Below are 19,383 nucleotides of genomic sequence, written 5' to 3' on the forward strand. Positions count from 1 at the left end.
AACTGCCAAGCTCAATACAAGTTTTGAACAATGAAAAAGTCCAAAGAAGCACACACACACCATCCGCCAAACCCATCTACCACTATGGGCCTTCTTCTGCTCACCCGTCAACATCACCTTTCACCTTTCTCCTGCCACGTGTCCCCGACCCTTTTGCTGGTGCAGTACTTGGTTTTTTACTTTTTCCAGCGGTGCAGTACTTGGTTTGGTTGGTGCTTAAAGATTTGGATTTTTGTTTTTCTGATATGGATGTGTTGATGCATTGTTGTTTTCAAAAATTAGGTTTTACTGAATGGCTTTCCGGAAACTTGACAATGCAAGGGAGATGGGTGTTTGATGAAATTAAATTAAAGTTATGAACTTGATGTTGTTCTTATGGAAAGTGACTCAGAAAAAGTGATTGAAAAGTTTTTCTCTAAAAAAATGATGCTTCTTGATAACCGTAGTGCATTTTGTTGTAGAGGAGATGGAAAATGTGATTGGATAACTGGTTTTGGCTTGCATTTAGGTTAATTAGCACAACTTAAGCCCGGATTGATAATTAAGCTACTCATTGAAGTCTTCTGAAGGAATTGTAAGGAAAAAACTTGAAAAATCTCGTACGATTGTAAGGTGTTAACTTTGCCAATCATATGTCAAATTTGACAAATAAATGAGATTTTTCTGATTATGGAAGTTGGTGAACAAGAACAATTCTTGGTTGGCAACACCCATAAAGAAATCTGGACCACACAAATTAATTGATAGTGTTGACGCTCAAAAATGGTTCAGCACTTTGAGCCCAACTTAGTGATAATGTATGATGGATGATAGGTGAAGGTGAGGACCTTCAGCATGTGTGTGGAGATTTAGGCAAGCGATAAATATACAGAAGACAAGATATACGTGGTTCACCCTTAATGAATGGGCTACGTCCACGGAGAAGTATCTTCTCATTATTATAACAAGGTGTATTTACATTTGTACATGGGGTTGGACCCAAATATAAAGGTAAGAAGGGAGAAGCCCTTGACTAAAGATCAAGTGCAACCCAATCCCCCTTTCCTTAGTGGAGAGTGGTCTCCTTTTATAGATGAGGGGGAGTCTACACATCTTGTAATATTCCAATGTGGGACTCTTTGCCTTGCTTAGATTTTCTTTTAGTTGCTTGGTCAGATATGGTATAAACAGATAGGGTTATTGAGTATACGATGTGCATGTGTGTGATTAGAATTGTTTCCATACTCCAAACTATTACAAGATATGCATTTATTATAGTATTCATCTTAAGATGCAAATAAGAAAAGGGTTCAAATGATAAAAACTTCTACAACTGGCCTGAACTCTAGTTAATCCTGCAGTTACAAGCCTTCTGAATCACAGAAAGGAAATAAAAATGGACATGGACATGGAACAAAAAAGAAAGAGACAATCTTTGAGAGTCTGAAAAATGTGAGGCTTGAGCACATGGGAGAAGATATTATGGGGGCATAATATAGTCTACTAAAATCCTTCAACATTAAGCACACACACATTAAAACTTCAATAATCATACAATTAAACCGCCACTGACCTGAACTCTAATTAATCCTGCAGTTACAGGCCTTATCAAACACAGAAAGAAAACCAAAATGGACATGGACATGACATGGAACGAAAAAGAAAGAGACAATCTTCTAGTGACATTGCTTTTTGGCATCTCAAGAGAGAGACCTTAATTAATTAGTACCACCAAGAACACCCTTCAGTTTCTTTATCTGAGCAGCATCAAGGAAAGTAGTCTGAGCTATTAATTCGGTAGCCAAATCGTTTTTGAACAAAGCAAAGTCCAGAATTTGGAGACCCGGGCTTGCACTCCCGAAGCCAGCAAATGCAAGGGCTGGAGCCTCACCTCCATTGACTTGGAAGTGCAACAGCCCCTGAGGGAAAACCATAATGTCACCCTTCTCAAGAGTTTGCAGATAAGGTGTGTTATCTGAGGCAACAAACCCGGCGCAGATTGTCCCTTGGGCGACAAATAGGACTTCTGAAGCTCCAGGGTGTGTGTGAAATGGGACAACTCCGCCAACCGCCAAGTCTAGACGGGCGATGGAAATGCCGAGGCCATTCACACCAGGAAACTGAGCAGCAAATGCAGGGGTGACTGCAGCTTTGATGATGTTACTGGTGTTACCAGCAATGCCTAGGCCCGAGAACACAAAATCATTTACTTTAACACTTGCAGGCTTTTTGCAAGAGAAGCCTGCAGGGCCTTCAGGAGCTGCTAAGTCTGCAACACAGAAGTCTTGCACAGCCGCATTGGAGGAGGAGAGGAGGAGAAAAAATGTGAACAAGATAGGGAAAATCATCGTTGCCTGGCGCAATAGGTGTGTGGTGGCTGTAAGCTTTCTTTTCTTTTAAGGTGTGCAAGTCTTGATAAGAAAATTGGGATCATATATAGTGGGATAATGCAAATATCTTGAGCTATTGCAATTGGTTGCTGAGAATATGCTACCCATGTATTCACATGTATGGCAATGCTAAACGTATACGATGGGGGAAAGGACAGGTTTCAAGCTGTGAAGCATGTGAGTATGATATTTTTCTCAGATAACAACAAGAAGCTTCTTTTTGTTTTGGGTTATTGATCGAATGCTCCCTCAATTTTTGCCCCAATATCATTTTGGTCCACTAATTAAAATTTTCATTTCAATAGTCCTTCAACTCTTTATTTGGTATCAAAATGTTAAAAACTGTTCATATTACCGTTAAATTAAGGGGATAAAATTGTCCATATGAATTAAAATATTAATAAAAAATTAAAAATTGAATGAACCTATTATAAAACTTAGAAAATTAAAAAAATTGAATCTCACCGCCTACTGTAGTCCACTCACTAGCCACGTGGCCTTTTTTTTTCTTTTTTTTTTTTGGTTAAGATTGACTTAAAAATTAATAAAAACGACCATCCACAAAACGCAACCCCTCCCTTTTCCTCACCCAACACAGATCCTCAATGACTTGATGGCCTCAAAAAGAGGCTGAATTCCAAAGATTTTGGTCCATTAAAGCAGTTCCAGCGGCCCCAGTCAAGGGGGGGCCTAGGCCCAAAAAGGGCTTCCAACGGACAAATGCTGCCAGGGTTGTTGGTGGGCTCCACAAGCCTGGGCTGGCCCTCAAGCAAAACCAGCCCTTGCTCTAGCTTGGGTTTCCTTTTAGCAACTGATGGGAAACTCCAAGTTGCACCACCAGCAAACAAGGACCTTCAAGCCCATTTCGATGGCTGCCATGGGGTCTGCCACTGCCTCCAACCCCTCTCTGATTCCTATGACGTCGTACGCCAATTTCCTCTAGCCGTAAGATCCAAGCAAAACTGGTCTCTCTGTTTTGGTTTTTCCAACTCGGCTCGCGGCTTCGATTGTCCTTTCTGAGGCAAGCGCGAGGTTCACGACCACGTGGTTGGCTGCGAAGGCTGCAAGCGCAGCTTTCACCTCACCTGCACCGGAATGCGCACTACCAAGCCATGAATTTGGAGGAATGGGAATGTGAGGAGTGTATGAGCAGTGGGGTTAGGAGCAAGTGCTGAACGTTTGGAGTTTTTTAAAAAAATTGGTTGAAAGGCCGCTTGAAGTTAAGTTCAAGCAAATTTTGCAATATTTTACTTTAATTTTTAATTACACTTTTTTTCCAACCCAAAAAAAAAATATTTTATTAATATTTTAATTTATATGGACAGTTTTACCTCTCAATTTAATAATAAAATTGACAGACTTTGACGGTAGGACCAATTTGATACTAAATGGAGAGTTGAAGGACCATTGAAATGAAAATTTTAGTTCATGGACCAAAATGAAACTGGAACAAAAATTAAGGGACCATTCCAATCAATAACCCTTTTGTTTTTGCCCTATGGTTTCAGAGTTACCACTAACCGTGATGAAGCAGGCATGAGTTCCCGAATCTTTCGACGTTTGAGTACAATCCCATGTAGTAGTTTAAATTTTTTTTGCCCACAAAGTGATAATTTGTTAGCTTTTTTCCATCTGTGTTCTATAGCTATGACCAATCAAACAGATAAAGTATATATTCAGCATATGCTGCAACTATTTCCCTGAATTGATCAATACATTAACAAAATATATAGGCTTATTTCATGTGTTGCTAGTACTGAAGGTTGTGTTTTAAGATTTGAAATCCAGCAGGAGAAGCCGAAAAATGGTGAGCAGATTGTGGCCCTTGAGAAAATGGGGAAAGATATTCAAGGGAAGCCATTTTGACAGCTAAAAAATGCCAGAGGAATGGGAATTCTGTGGATATCAAAAATTCCCCTTCTTGTAGGGTTCTTGGATTTCAATATAGGATGGTAAAATGTCTCTTCAAATTCTGTCTCTTTGTGGTGTATCTTTACTGAGATTCTTCTAGAGTTCACCTTATCATTAGAAGATGGCACCAACACCACATTGCTTTTACATGAATATGAGCCAATGATTACCAAAAACCAAAAAGAAAAACAAATTTATATGAGCAAATGTAGAATAATGTATGGACAATTAATTCAATCTCAATTATGTGGTATGACATAATGGAAAAACTCATATTCATATAAAGATATAGACAATCCAATCTCAATTATGTTATGTTAACAAGTAATTTTTTTGTCCTTAACCAAGTTGACAGAGAAAAATTAAGGAGTCCCAAATGCATTGCTCTTACACCTGCCTTTGTAACACTGACTCCGGCTCATGGATGCCCGTCTCCTTAATCTTAGTGATTAGGGAGCAAGCAGAAACTTTATACACAAAGCAGTCTTCAATAATCATCCTCTATACCCTTAGGCCTTCCAGTGATCCTGTAGCCATGACAACGTCTTCCTAATGAATTACACTCGTTAAATTTAAGAAAAAAAAACTCTCACTTCACCTGGAGTCAGTAAAAGATGTACAATGTAGATGAAGGAAGTTGAGGTTCCACCCCAAAACCAATTGGCAATGGAGGGAGTAGCTCAACTCCTTATAAACCCTTGCAAGATTTTCTAACTTTCCAATGTGGGACTCTTTACCTTCACATTCTCACAGTAGACATCATAAGAAGAAAGGAGCACTATCACTTACATCAACAAGAAGAATACCACCTGCCACTTCCTCAAAGTCCTGCATACCCGTTATATATTGGGGGAGGTTAGAAAAAACAGCTGGAAGAAGTACTAAGAAGAAAGGAGCAATATCACTTACATCGTCAACAACATGAATACCACCAGCCACTTTCTCAAGGTCCTGCATTCCAGTTATATATTGTGAATTGAAAATTAGAGAAACAGCTGGAACAAGAACTAAATTAACATGTACCTTTATGTACAACATGGTTTAAAATTCAAATCACTTTATGCACCTCCATATAGGAACCATCGGGACCAAAAAGAAGTGTTTTCAGTTCGGAATGTTGTTCCTGCACAAAATATAGATTAGACCAAAGGCTCATATTACTTGCCTAATGCTCACATTAATTCCAAATTTGATAAAAATTATAAGGTTCAAGCAAAAGCTGTAACACCATGTTACAGTGCTGAAGTTAAGAAGTACGCCACTTAACGGTGTGCAGTAAGGAAATAATACACAGCTGTTCAATTGTTTTTGCTAGATGTTTTTCTAACTGTTGGCAATATGATTGGGGTGCAGGCACTTAAAAAACTGGCAGGTTGTAATGTTGTTCTTGCAGAGGTAAGTGTTACAGTTGCTTTGTGATTTTGATGGCTACATTGCTTGCACATCTTGTTCTGTTTAATATTTTTAATTTGCATGTAAACTGTCAGTGGAAGGAGGCATTATTTTAGCTATAGGCCCATTTGAAGGATTAAGGTTGATGAGGACATTCGTGGAAGACTGCATTGTTTACAACGTTTCCCCTCGAACCCTTATCCGTCGGGTCAGAGATGTGGATCGTATGGCTGTTTACGGTCATCTGCGTTATATCTCTGGTGACGGCTTTGAGTGCAAGGAATGATTTTGGAGCCGTTGCCTTCTTTTCTCTGTGAATTCTGAATTCTATATGGGGTCGAGAGTAGTATTGAACATTAGTATTAAACAATTTCCTCCGTTCATCAAACATTATTTTGGTATATATAGTTACCAACTTTCCATATTATCCTTATTTTTTCAAATTTTTTTCTTAACAATACGATATTTTAAACTACTCTAAAATACGGGGAGGGAGATTTGAGCTCAGGTGCAACTGGGTGGACACAGCTGCTAATGCGTGTGCTCCTTAGTTTCAAATCTTTTATTTGATTAGTTTGGGGTTTTAGAGTATATTATATCATTCTTATTTCTTGATTGACAAAGCAGGTTATCTTAATAATATAGATATTACAACGCATCTGGACCTGGAGATGCATTGTCATCTTAATTAAGATACAAATAGATGGGGCATTTGCCTTCAACACAATGATACTTCTACAAGCATACAAAAAGCACGAACTAGAGTGCAATTTTACTGGTAATGCAGAAACTGCCACTGGGCAAAACAATGCTAAACTTACAGGCCTTCCCAATCACAACAAGAAAACAAAGGGACATGAAATAAAAGAAAGATTCAATCTTTAGTGACCTTCTTCCTCTTCGGTATCTCAATAGACCTTAATTAGTGCCACCAAGAACACCCTTAAGCTTCTTTATCTGAGCAGCATCAAGGAAAGTAGTCTGCGCTATCAATTCGGTAGCTAAGTCATTTTTGAAGAGTGCAAAGTCCAGAATCTGCAGACCAGGGCTTGGACTGCTGAAGCTAGGAAATGCAAGGGCCGGAGTGCCACCTCCATTCACTTGGAAGTGCAATAGTCCTTGAGGGAAAACCATAATGTCACCCTTCTTAAGAGTTCTCAGATAAGGTGTGTTATCTGAGGCAACAAACCCGGCAATTATTATCCCTTGGACAACAAGTAAGACTTCTGAAGCTCCGGGGTGAGTGTGAAAGGGGATAACTCCACCCGGACCCAGGTCTAAACGAGCCAGTGAAATGCCAAGGCCATTCACACCAGGAAATTGGGCAGCAAATGCAGGGGTAACTGCTGCTTTGATGATATTTGTGGTGTTACCAGCAATGCCTAGGCCTGAGTACACAAAATCATTGACGGTAACTTTTGCAGGCTTCTTGCAAGAGTAGCCTGCAGGGCCATCAGGAGCTTTGTAGTCTGCAACACAGAAGTCTTGCACAGAGGCATGGGAAGAGGAGAGGAGGAGAAAAAATGTGAAGAAGATAGGGAAAATCATCCTGGCTGAGTGTAGCAGGTATTTGTTTAAGCCTTTTTGAGGTGTGCTTCTGTAAAGCAAATTGGGATTTACATATATAGCAGGATAAAGTGAATATCTTGAACCATTGCAATTGGTTGGTAGGAATGTGCCCATATAGGACTCACATGTGGAAAGATGTTAAGCGTATGCGATGCGGCAAACGACAGATTTCAAGCTGTGATGCATGTGAACATGATATTTTCTTCATATAACAACAAGAAGCCTCTTTTTGCTTTTGAAAATGCAGTAACAGCAAGATCTTATTAAGAAAACTACTGACCTACGGTTTCAGAGTTATCACTAATTAATCATGTTGCATATCTAACAAGAGAATCCAAGGTTTTGTTTTAAGATTAAAAGTCCTTGAGGGTCTGAAAATGGCACAACAGATTGCGGTCCTTGAGGTTTGAGCACATGGGAGAAAGATATTATGGGGGCATAAGAAGACATTTTGACAGCTAAAAGGAGGCAGGAAAATGGGAATGTGTGGCTATGAGAAGTTCCCCTTCTTGCAGGGTGCTTGGATTTCATTATTGAGAACTGTAAAGTCTTCTCAAATTCTGTCTCTTTGTATGTCTTAGCTGCAATATTCCTCTAGAGTTGAGTCAATGTAGAAACTTATATTACAAATTACACATCGTGCCTTGAGCTTCATGCACGTAATATCGATGCCTCAGTTGAAGTTTCTCACTAATATGCTTTATAGCAGTGGATTTTCAAAACAATGCCCCTATAAGTTATGCTACATTCTATTTACCAACATTTACTGTCAATTTTTTTTTACGCAGATTTGGCTTAGAGACAAACGAAATGTGGTGGTAACTTTTCTCTTTTGGTCATAATCTGTGGTTAATTTGAGTTCAGTTACTTCATTACTCAGTTGCAGAATGTAAAAATGAGAAGGAATCTTTTCTTTTGCCTAGGTCTAAAATCCTATATTTTGCGTGTGTGGTGTTTATAGAAGCTTTCAAGATAAGGTTATGAGCTTTTAGGATAACCATCAGCAGGGTGTAGCCTTCCATCTTTCACTTTCAGCCAACAAATACAAAAGCTCCGTACAGAATTTTGTTTGTGAAGTTGTCCAAAACACTATGATATGTGCCACTGATTCTAAATACAAAAAAATATAGATACAATAGTATAGAATGAGTTATATATCAACAGTACATTATACAATTCTGAGTGAAAGAAAAAAAGTACATATAAAATTCTTTGCATGTAAAGAATCTGAAGATCAAGATTTAAACACAGAATGTCATGCTTAAATAGAAAAAAGGTTATGAGCAACACCCAGAAACCAAATCACCAAAAGCTAAATTCAAATCAAAAACCAGAAAAGGGAGTTCTGCACATTTCTCATGAACCAAATCACCAAAAGCTAAATATGAACTTAAATGGATGAGATTTGAGGATTTGAAGGAATGAGAGAAAATGATGGGACAGTCCCTCCAATAAAGCATGAGGTTCATGAAATTTCATTACATTAGAAAATAAAGCTTCAAAGGGGAAAATGATAAATAAGTTTTTGGTATTTCCTGTTTGTTCTATAAAAAAAAAGAAAAAAAAAAAGTAGGGATAGATTGAATGGTTGAGGATGAATGAGAAGATTGAGCATTGTGCAAATCTTGTTTGCAATACTGGTTTCCTTAATTATGTTAAGTGAAAAGTAATATGAAAATAAATTAAATATCAATCTCTTTTTGTTATTTATTGGACAATGTGGGTAAAGTCAAAATGTCAAAAGAAAAAAAAGCTCATAGAAGAAGAAAAAGTAGGTCCAGTAAAGTGACTAGGCAATATCGAATTAAATTAAATATGTATAGAAAGAAGAATGGCAAAATCTGGCAATATAAAAATGAAAAGGAAGAACAGGAATGATAGTATCCACAGAAATCTGTCCATGGGATCTTAATTACTGCACCTCCTGGGTTAACATTCCAAATGTACCATCTTTTTCCAAACTGTTGCACACTGATTTGAAGGGGAAAATCCCCATCCAATTGTTGTACATCTTCAGCGGTGTCTGACTTGTGTCTCCTCATAAAAGAAAATCTGAGGAAAAGTTAAACAATTAGAATACAACATTAAAACCAGGCAAGCATCATGGATTAGTGGTAAGGATTAAAGTCAGCAAATCCAGTCTTAAAACAGGCATACTAATTGAGTACTTCTGTCAGTATATATATGGAATGGACTCTAAATTTGACCCAAGGTTGAAGTTGTTTAAGGAAAAGAGACCTCATTTTATCATCTCCTTCAGGTAATTACCTAATTCCCTCTGGCCACTTGGGGTTGTGTTAGCTTGATATACATTGCTAATCCCATTTCTTGGCAACTTTTTGTTGGATCTAGTGGTTCTCTAACATGGTATTAGAGTTTTGGTTGGAGGTCTTGGGTTTGAAATCTCCAATCCGTAACTATGTTTTTTTCCCCTATTTGAAATTATTCCAAGGGATAAATTCCCAATAGTTTTAATAGTAAAATAAATTTTACAGGGTTGTTATTTTCTGGATTCTACATTAACACTTTAATCATGCTCCTTTGCATATCAATATCAAATTAATCTAATTAGAAACATTGGACATTCTTGACAGAAATTATTTACTTATGTACACTAATCCAATACTAATCACCAGGCACTGAGTGATCAAAAGTGATGGAAGTACTGCATTGGATTGCATTCATTCTGTCCATTTTAGCAACCATTCACAACCATATAGGCCTTGTGGAAGCTTCTACTGACATAGGTGTTTGCTATGGAATGTTAGGAGATGAGCTCCCTGATGCTACAGAAGTGGTTAATCTGTACAAAAAAATATGGCATTGGCAAAATCAGACTTTAATCCAAATCCTGCAGCACTCCAAGCACTGAGAGGGAGCAATATCGACGTCACTCTAGGCATCCTGAATGAAGAAAGCCAATTTGGCAGGAAGTCAAGGTGCTGTGAACACATGGTTTGCAGCGAATGTAGAGCCCTATGTAAATGACATTGTCTTCAATCACATTGCTGTTGGCAATGAGGTCATTCCTGGTTCCTTGGTCGAGCACATTTTGCCTGTCATGAAGTATCTACAGAACGTCATAAATGACAAAAACTTAGATGGTATTAAGGTGACCATTGTTTTGTCAGGGACTGCATTAGCATCGTCATATCCGCCTTCAAATGGCCCATTCAAACCAGAGGCAAGCAATGTTATGAGTGCCATTCTTGCATTTTTATCGGCACGAGGATCACCCCTTATGATCAATGTGTATCCTTACTTTGCCTACTCATCTGACCCTGCCAATATACACTTGAACTACGCTCAATTCACTGCAACTAGTCCTGTGGTTCAGGACGGGCCCCTGAGCTATTATAACCTGTTTGATGCCACGGTGGATGCTTTTTTTCGCAGCAATGGAGAAAGCAGGAGGGGGCGGTGTTGGTGTTGTGGTGTCTGAGAGTGGTTGGCCTTCTGATGGTAATGGAGATTTCACCACTCCAGAACTTGCAAGGACATATAACAGGAATTTCTTGAAGCACATAACCTCAAAGGCAGGGACACCAAAAAGACCTGGTGCTTACATTGAGGGGTACATTTTTGCCATGTTCACTGAGAATCAGAAACCTGAAGGTGTGGAGCAGCATTTTGGACTTTTTCATCCTAACATGCAACCTGTTTATCCTGTGTTTTAAATCAAGACACACCAAGTTTCAAGTCAACTTATGTATCTATAATGTAATAAAGACGTGAGTGATCTTGAAATTTGGGATAAATAATCAATTCCCAATAGTATCTATGTTGGTAGCAATACAAAATTGCTTCACCATTGTTGGGAAATTGTGATCTTCTTGATGCCTTTTAATTATAATTTCATGTTGTTCCATTCTCTTTCTTTATTTTTGTTTTTTGTTTCAGTCTCTCTCGTAAAATAGCAGAGCATTTGGATTCTGGTAAAATGAAGTTGGATTTGAGGAATCAAAGAAATGAGAGGAAAGGGTAGGAAGAAAAGGAGGGTATCTTTGATTGCCTCCTCACATGTCGTGTTATTTAAGCCTAACATTTTGGGTGATGTGGGACGTGGGGCGTGGGACGTTGGGCTCAACACGTGGACATTATGCTTTGATATCGCATCAAAATATGAGCATCCAACCCAAAACTAATCGACAATGAATTAGTAATTCAATTCCCCGATATGGGAGGATCCTCAAATAAATGCAGCATAAGGTTTCATGAAGTATTACAACATCGAGTTTCGTTAACTTGGTAGTCAAGTATCATGCTCGATATCATTTCGCATATCAAATTTAAAGTTCACCTAGAGCTAGTGATTTTCTTATTGACACTAGAAATCCGATTTTTTTTTTATAGAATCGTTTACTAAAGAAAATCAATTCATTATAAGAGGTATAATTTAAGCCTGAACCAATATTTTCATTTATTAAAGAAATCACAGAAGAAGATACTCTTGCACTCCAGAATCAATATTTTTATCATTATCAAAGTAATATCTACCTGTAAATTGCTCAAGTTTGTCTGGATTCATTGTATCTGCTAGCTGTTCATAGCTTTGCACTTGTAAATTGCTTAAGTTTAGGGATTTAATTACTGCCATAAAATACTTAATTTTAAGGATTTAATTACTGCAGTAAATTGCTTAAGTAAATGCATTTACTTGCTATTATTGGCCAACTCTTGTAAATATAAAATCTCCCCTCTATGAGATGAATAATTCTCAGAAAATTCACAGCCTTTTCGGACCGACTGCTAGCTTCTTTTAAGGTACATACTGCTAGCTCCAAACTTTTTGCCTTTTTTTTTTTTTTTTTTTTTTTGGTCACTCGTTAATTTATTTATGTATACTACCGCAGGTGTAAATATTAGCAGGCACTCCGTAAGCAGAAAGTGATGGCAGCAGTGCCTTGGGTTGCACTCATTCTGTCCTTTGCAGCAACCATCCACAACCATATAGGCCTTGTGGAAGCTTCAGTTGACATAGGTGTTTGCTATGGAATGTTAGGAGATGACCTCCCTGCTGCCACAGAAGTGGTTAATCTGTACAAAACAAACGGTATCGGCAAGATGAGGCTCTTTGATCCTAATCCGGCCGCACTCGAAGCACTGAGAGGGAAGGAAATTGATGTCAGTCTAGGCATTCGAAACGAAGACTTGCCCCAATTGACAGCAAGTGTAGATGCTGTGAACTTATGGTTTGCAACCAATGTAGAGCCCTACCTGAATGACATTGTCTTCAATTACATTTCTGTTGGCAATGAGGTTATTCCAGGGTCCCTAGGCATCTATGTTTTGCCTGTAATGCAGTCTCTACAGAAAATTCTCGACGACAGAAACTTGGCTGGTATTAAGGTGTCCACAGTTGTGCCAGGGTCTGCCTTAGGAGTTTCATTTCCACCTTCAAGTGGCGAGTTCGCACTAGAGGCAAGCAGTGTCATGAGTGGCATTGTTGCATTTTTAGCACAGCGAGGATCACCCCTTCTGATCAATGTGTATCCCTACTTTTCTTATGCATCAGACCCTGTCAATATTCGCTTAGACTACGCTCAATTTACCGCAACAAGTCCAGTGGTTAAGGATGGGGAGTTGAGCTATTATAACCTGTTTGATGCCGCAGTTGATTCTTTTCTGGCAGCAATGGAAAAAGTAGGCGGGGCAAATGTCGATGTGGTGGTGTCTGAGAGTGGTTGGCCTTCCGATGGGAATGGAAATTTCACCACTCCAGAACTTGCAGGGACATATAACAGGAACTTCTTGAAACACATAACCTCAAACGCTGGGACACCGAAAAGACCTGGTGCTTACATTGAGGGGTACATTTTTGCCATGTTCAATGAGAATCAGAAACCTGAAGGTGTGGAGCAGCATTTCGGACTTTTTCATCCTAACATGCAACCTGTTTATTCTATATATTAAAGATCCAAGACCAAGCACATCAGCTATCTTAGCCTAGTGGTAGTTTTCTTCCCAACATCGTATTAGGTCTAAAGTTCGAATTCCCTCCCTACTCCCTCCCATCAACTTAGTATAGTGGTAGTTCTCTTCCCAACATAGTATTAGGTCCCAAGTTCAAATTATTTTCCCATTCATGACATATCAATAAAGAGTTAATTATGCATTCAAACATCTTACATCTCTGTGTTTTTTTTTCTTGTGAGTTATCTGATCTTGTATTTTTGAACATTACAACATTGACTATTTAAGGTTTGGGTTGGTTTATACACACTGTAACCAAATTATATTATCCTGCTCACTTGAATGGCTTTGAAATGATCTCTGTTCTTTTCTTTTTTATTTATCTCTGAACAAGTAATTTATTTTTTTAAACCGGGTAATACAATATCCACAAAGAACAAGAAAAGTTTCAAAACCAAGAGAGTGGTTCCCCTTTCCCAGTTGCTTTGCTCTGAAAAGGGTAGTTTGTATTGTATGTACCCAACAACAGGTTCTTGGGTGTAGAAAGTCTTCCTGTTGTACTTGGTCAAGGGTGCATTAAGCTTAAATCTCAAAACCCAGTCAAGGTTTGAGATAAAAAGGTGACCATACGACACTAAAAGCATCCCGGCAACAAACATACCCTGTTAAGCTTTTCTTAAAGTCCTATCTAGCATGAAACCTGTTTATCCTTTATTTTAAGACCAGGAGTCCAAGACAGGACAGGTTTCATGGGAATTCATGAGTTCATGCAGAAAACCAAAGCTTCATAAGGGAAAATGGACAACTAAACTTTTGCACCTTCTGTTTGTTCACAACATTTCCTTATGGAGAAAAAAATATAAAAGGAATGGTACAATGAATAACATGCATCCACAGAAAATTTTCCATTGGATTGTCTTAGTTAATTTGTGCACCTACATAGAACACAGGTTAGCATTCTAAATCATTCCAAATTTGCTCTTTTCCAAAAAAGTTCATACTTATCTTAACCTCTACTTAATATATAATGCCAGATACGTAAACAAAACCTCATGTAGATGCTGTAGTTCACCTGTGTATTGTCTCTCAATTAGGACAGAACACCTAAAGCCAGACAAGCTTCATGGACGTAGACAGTAAGAAAACTTCAAGCCAGAAAATCCAGTCTCAAAAGAGGCACATTAGTTGAACCTTGTACTTGTTACATAGTATATATATAGGAGTGGACACTTAGCAAATACTCAAGTTAGTTAAGGTAGACAGACTCCAATTTTCGTTATCTGGATCAGGAAATCTAATCCTTCCTGCAGCAACCGGTGTGCACCATAAAGCCGATCAGTGTTCCTTGAGGTAGTATCTTCATGCTAGCTCCACACATTTTGCTTTCTTGTGTGTCAAACATTAATTTATTAAGTGCACTTATGCAGGTTTAACAGGCACTCAGCAATCAGAAAGTGATGGCAGTACTGCATTGGGTTGCAATCATTTTGTCCTTCGTAGCAGCTAGTCACAACCGTATAGGCCTTGTGGAAGCTTCAATTGACATAGGTGTTTGCTATGGAATGTTAGGGAATGACCTGCCTTCTCCAACACAAGTGGTAAATCTCTACAAAACATATGGTATTGGAAAGATGAGGCTCTTTGATCCTAACCCAGAAGCACTCCAAGCACTCAGAGGAAGCCAAATTGATGTCAGTATAGGCATTCGAAATGAAGACTTACCCAGTTTGGCAGTTAGTCAAGATGCTGTAAACTCATGGTTTGCAACCCACGTAGAGCCTTACCTTAATGACATTGTCTTCAATCACATTACGGTTGGCAACGAGATTATTCCCGGGTCCTCAGGCAACTATGTTCTGCCTGTAATGCAGTATCTACAGAAGATTCTCGACGATAGAAGCTTGGCTGGTATTAAGGTGACTACTGTTGTCTCAGGGGCTGCCTTAGGAGTTTCATATCCACCTTCAAGTGGTGCATTCACACTAGAGGCCAGCAGTACCATGAGTGGCATTCTTCCGCTTTTAGCACAACGAGGATCACCCCTTATGATCAATGTGTATCCTTACTTTGCCTACGCATCAGATCTTGTCAATGTTCACTTAGACTATGCTCAATTTACTGCAACAAGTCCTGTGGTTCAAGATGGGACGTTGAGCTATTATAACTTGTTTGATGCCACAGTTGATGCTTTTATCGCAGCAATGGAGAAAGTAGGCGGAGCTAACGTCGATGTGGTGGTGTCTGAGAGTGGTTGGCCTTCTGATGGGAATGGAGATTTCACCACTCCAGAATTTGCAGGGACATATAACAGGAATTTATTGAAGCACGTAACCTCAAGGGCAGGGACACCAAAAAGACCTGGTGCTTACATTGAAGCCTACATTTTTGCCATGTTCAATGAGAATCAGAAACCTGATGGTGTGGAGCAACATTTTGGGCTTTTTCATCCTAACATGAAACCTGTTTATCCTGTATTTTAAATATTCAAAACAAAATATCCTTCCTGTATTAATAAAGATTTAGTTACACAAACATCTCGAAGATTTTTTGTGAGTTTTCCACTTGATTTGAACTCTACATCTGAAAATTACAACACTGAGAAATTAAGGTTTGGGTTTTGGTTTACAAAGCAATAAGCAGATAACACTACCTCAGAATCATATCGCGTAAATTCATGAAACCAAATTTAACTACATTATTTATACCAAATAATACAATATCCAAAAGGTAAAAGTACCATTTCCAAAACACAAAAATCAGAGGCGGGAGAGTGGTTCCTCTTTCCCATTTGCATTGCTCAGAAAAGGGTAGTCTGTGTACCCAACAACAGGGTCTTGCGTGTAGAAAGTCTTCCTGTTGTACCTGGTCAAAGGTGCATTAAGCTTCAATCTCAAAACCAAGTCAGGGTTCGAGATAAAAAGGCGACCATAAGACACTAAATCAGCATCCCTAGAAGCCACAGCATGAATTCCAAGCTCCCTAGTGTACCCACCACTAGCAACAAACGTACCGCGATAAGCATTTCTTAAAGTCCTCATAAACACAGCTTCCTCTTCATCACTGCCAGGTTTGCCAGATTCGGTTTGGCCATATGCTGCGTAACGGGGCTGAGTAACATGGAGATAAGTGAGTTTTGAGCCCCAGTCTTGTTGAAGCTTGTTGAGCCTTTCAATCACTCCAAGGCCTAGGGTAAGTGGAGCAGAGTCAACAGCATCAAGGTGATCAATGGCTGGTGAGATTCTGACACCAACCCTATCAGCACCTACGGCTCCAACTACTGCTTGAACCACCTGAAGCAAGAATTTGCAACGGTTTGCAAGTGATCCGCCATACTCATCTGTTCGATCATTGATCCCATCTTTCAAGAATTGATCAATGAGGTAGCCATGTGCCCCATGAATCTCAATTCCATCAAAACCTACACATCATGAGATTCAAAATTAAAGCTTACTAGTAAGCACAAAGGTGACATGCGCTTGACAAAATCATTGTATGATTGAGAGAAACCGACCTGCTCTAATGGCATTCAAGGCAGCCTGTCGATAATGCTCCACCACTTGGAGGATTTCAGGGGTTTCTAAGCGTCTAGGCTTAGGGTAAGTGGCATGAGACGCATCCGGTAATAGAATTCTCCACCTCCTCGAAATGGGAACGTTGGTTGAAGATATTGGTGAACCCCCACCAGGTTGGTAAACTACATCAATTGACAAATTACAAGTAAAAATGGTCACTGAAATGCTCCAAGCTTTAGACAAAAACTACCATAAGAATTGCCAAATAAAGGACTAGGGTAGTTACCTTCATGAGAAGCACGACCTACATGCCAAAGTTGACAGAAAATAATGGCACCTTTGGCGTGAACGGCATCCACCACCTTCTTCCATGCCTCCACCTGTTCATCATTGTAAATCCCAGGAACATGTGGAAACCTGCATCCACCTTAACATTTAGTATCACTTTGTAAAATTCCCACTTCAAAACCTTTAAGCTATCTAGCATAGCATGTTACATTGTCGGATTGTAAATCAAGTAAAATAATAGACCCGTCCGATTAACTAACAGCCTTAATTTATAATTTGATAAGTAAAATCCAGTAAATTATAAACATTGATTACTTACGGATGAGCAATTATAGGAAACTAGTTCTATCTAGTCAATATTTGCAAGCAAACAAGTTCTAGTTCTAGTTTACAAGTCAAAGTCAACATTATGGACCAAAGTCCTTAGACGAAAAGCTCCTTAAGCCCAATAGGTCCGAACTACACAAAGTGGGGCCCAACTTGGCAAAGCTTGCTAATCATTGATGAATACGAAAGAGACACCTAGCAAACAACAAAAATTACAAAATTACCCGGCGCCAGTGTCGGAGACCAAAGTGCCTTCGGTGATCAGAAAGCCGCCGTTGGTTGACCTTTGAGTGTAGTACTCGGCCAGCGCCGGCTGCGGCAAGCCGTTCAACGCTCGGCACCTCGTCATCGGCGCAAGCACCACCCTGCAAAGGTCAAATCCGTCAAAACACACCCCAAAGCTAAACAATTAAATGACAATTATGCCCTCCCGGATTTCTCCCCGCTTTTTTCAAATTCCCGAGGAAATCGGAAGCAACCAAGTGGGACCAGAGTTTCATGTCCGATGAAAGAAAAAGAGGAGCAGCTAACTCGACTCGATGCAGCCGCGAAACACTGGATCAGGGATGACTGACCTGTGAGACAGATTGAACTTGCCCATCTTGAACGGAGAAAAGAGAGTGGGTCCCTGAGATGAAGCCTCCGCCATTTTTAGTTCAGAAACTGATCTCAGATCAAACGATCGAAAGGCCAGAAATGAAGTGAGATCAAAGAAGAATAAAAGGAGAGAGCTTTTATATGAGGAAGCAGTGGCGATCGGCTAGGCTATCAAGGGCCGTCTGCGATCCGACGGGTGTGGTCGGTTTCTGAAGTGTCACCGTGCGATGATGCTTTGGCTGCTCTTGTTAGTGGGATTTTAATGGTGGTGGTCGGCAACTGTGGGCGGGACCCACAGAGGGATGTTTCCATTGCAACGGCATTGAGATTCACGTGCGGATTTATTTATCGCCAGTGTCGTTTTGGTTTCTAACTTGGAATGTTTAAGACGTGTTTGACCGTCGAGCGTTGACTGGACTCGGGTGTTGACGATGCTGTAGTCAGGTCGGGTCGGGCACCGGCAGGAGATTGAGTTGGGTTTTGATTTTGATATTGGGCCAGTTACGCCCAATATGTCGAATTTTTAATGCATGAGGGGCCTCTTTGGAAATTGTGAGGCCTGGCCCACTAATTGAGCAGGCCGAACTAACTTCCGCTATTTTATTCTTGTTGCAATTGAAACCCCAAAAATAAAAATGCCAAAAATGAGATGACCATTAAAAATAGAAACCCTTGTTGTTTTCTTTTGTAATGTTATGTTGTTTAAGAGGTGGGAAATATTTTCATCAACAATTTTTGTATCCGTCCGGCGCAGTGTGTCCGACACTAATATATAACACGAATTCGACACGAGCAGAACATATTTTTGTTGATTATAAAAAGATATAACATGAAACAAAATATATTGATATTGATATTTAATTGATGCGATTGCGGTCTAAATCTGGGACAAGGATAAGCGTGTAAGCGATGACTTTTCTTTTTCTTCTGGATAAAAATCTACAATATCATTATCAGTTACCATGATGTAAAAAGATTGGTATCCTATCCATCCATCCATCCGCTGGAGAGAGACTCCCAAGAGTTGCAAAGGAAGACTGGTTTGAATATTTGTGGCCCCAAAAGTCAGCAGCGAGCAGTTTGCCATTTTGGGAAGATGTACATGCATGGGATGAAAAGTCATAAATAAACAGCACACCTCTGTGATTTGACTGTTAAATTCAATTTCCATTATAAATTCAATTGGGAATCAAAGTCAATTAAGATTGGATCCAAGACTTGCACAAAAATTGATATGAGTATATTATTGAAAAACTCCATCCTTCTAGATTTTTTTTTATTTTTTTCATTTTTATTTGGTGAAAGAATAAAATAAAAAGAAAGAGGAAATAGCCTTCCTTTGTTCTTTTTTTTTTTTTGGGTCACTCTTTATGTTCGAATTTCTATTGCCAATTTGTACGAGAAAATCCTTTTCTCTAATATCACTTGTATATATTTATAATATAAAAAACTCATAATTATGGTTGGTTAGATTCTGTGTTGCGTAGATCAATCTCTATCCCATA

General features: G+C 39.2%; 5 protein-coding genes and 1 pseudogene across 5 annotated transcripts; 3 read left to right on the forward strand and 3 right to left on the reverse strand.

The window, feature by feature from the left end:
- Window positions 1-1,395: 1,395 nt before the first annotated feature.
- LOC117634972 (auxin-binding protein ABP20) lies at window positions 1,396-2,445 on the reverse strand. Its single transcript, XM_034369274.1, has one exon. It carries the CDS (start codon window positions 2,325-2,327, stop codon window positions 1,698-1,700), a length of 630 nt encoding a protein of 209 aa, XP_034225165.1. The 5' UTR covers window positions 2,328-2,445; the 3' UTR covers window positions 1,396-1,697.
- A 3,869-nt stretch (window positions 2,446-6,314) lies between these two features.
- LOC117634156 (auxin-binding protein ABP19a) lies at window positions 6,315-7,370 on the reverse strand. The gene has a single exon (XM_034368099.1). The coding sequence runs from the start codon at window positions 7,353-7,355 to the stop codon at window positions 6,591-6,593; it is 765 nt and encodes a 254-aa protein (XP_034223990.1). The 5' UTR covers window positions 7,356-7,370; the 3' UTR covers window positions 6,315-6,590.
- Window positions 7,371-9,897: 2,527 nt separating this feature from the next.
- LOC117635785 lies at window positions 9,898-10,918 on the forward strand (annotated as a pseudogene).
- Window positions 10,919-12,131: 1,213 nt separating this feature from the next.
- Window positions 12,132-13,154, forward strand: LOC117635748 (probable glucan endo-1,3-beta-glucosidase BG4). Its single transcript, XM_034370103.1, has one exon. The coding sequence runs from the start codon at window positions 12,132-12,134 to the stop codon at window positions 13,152-13,154; it is 1,023 nt and encodes a 340-aa protein (XP_034225994.1).
- Window positions 13,155-14,611: 1,457 nt separating this feature from the next.
- Window positions 14,612-15,634, forward strand: LOC117634242 (probable glucan endo-1,3-beta-glucosidase BG4). Its single transcript, XM_034368237.1, has one exon. The coding sequence runs from the start codon at window positions 14,612-14,614 to the stop codon at window positions 15,632-15,634; it is 1,023 nt and encodes a 340-aa protein (XP_034224128.1).
- Window positions 15,635-15,735: 101 nt separating this feature from the next.
- On the reverse strand, window positions 15,736-18,238 carry LOC117634241 (12-oxophytodienoate reductase 3). Its single transcript, XM_034368236.1, has 5 exons — window positions 17,857-18,238; window positions 17,506-17,646; window positions 16,953-17,083; window positions 16,666-16,848; window positions 15,736-16,572 (listed from the first exon to the last, which is right to left on the reverse strand). The coding sequence occupies exons 1-5, from the start codon at window positions 17,928-17,930 to the stop codon at window positions 15,911-15,913; spliced, it is 1,191 nt and encodes a 396-aa protein (XP_034224127.1). The 5' UTR covers window positions 17,931-18,238; the 3' UTR covers window positions 15,736-15,910.
- Window positions 18,239-19,383: the final 1,145 nt, after the last annotated feature.

Source organism: Prunus dulcis, chromosome 7 (assembly GCF_902201215.1).
Source record: "Prunus dulcis chromosome 7, ALMONDv2, whole genome shotgun sequence".
Classification (NCBI taxonomy): Eukaryota; Viridiplantae; Streptophyta; class Magnoliopsida; order Rosales; family Rosaceae; genus Prunus; species Prunus dulcis.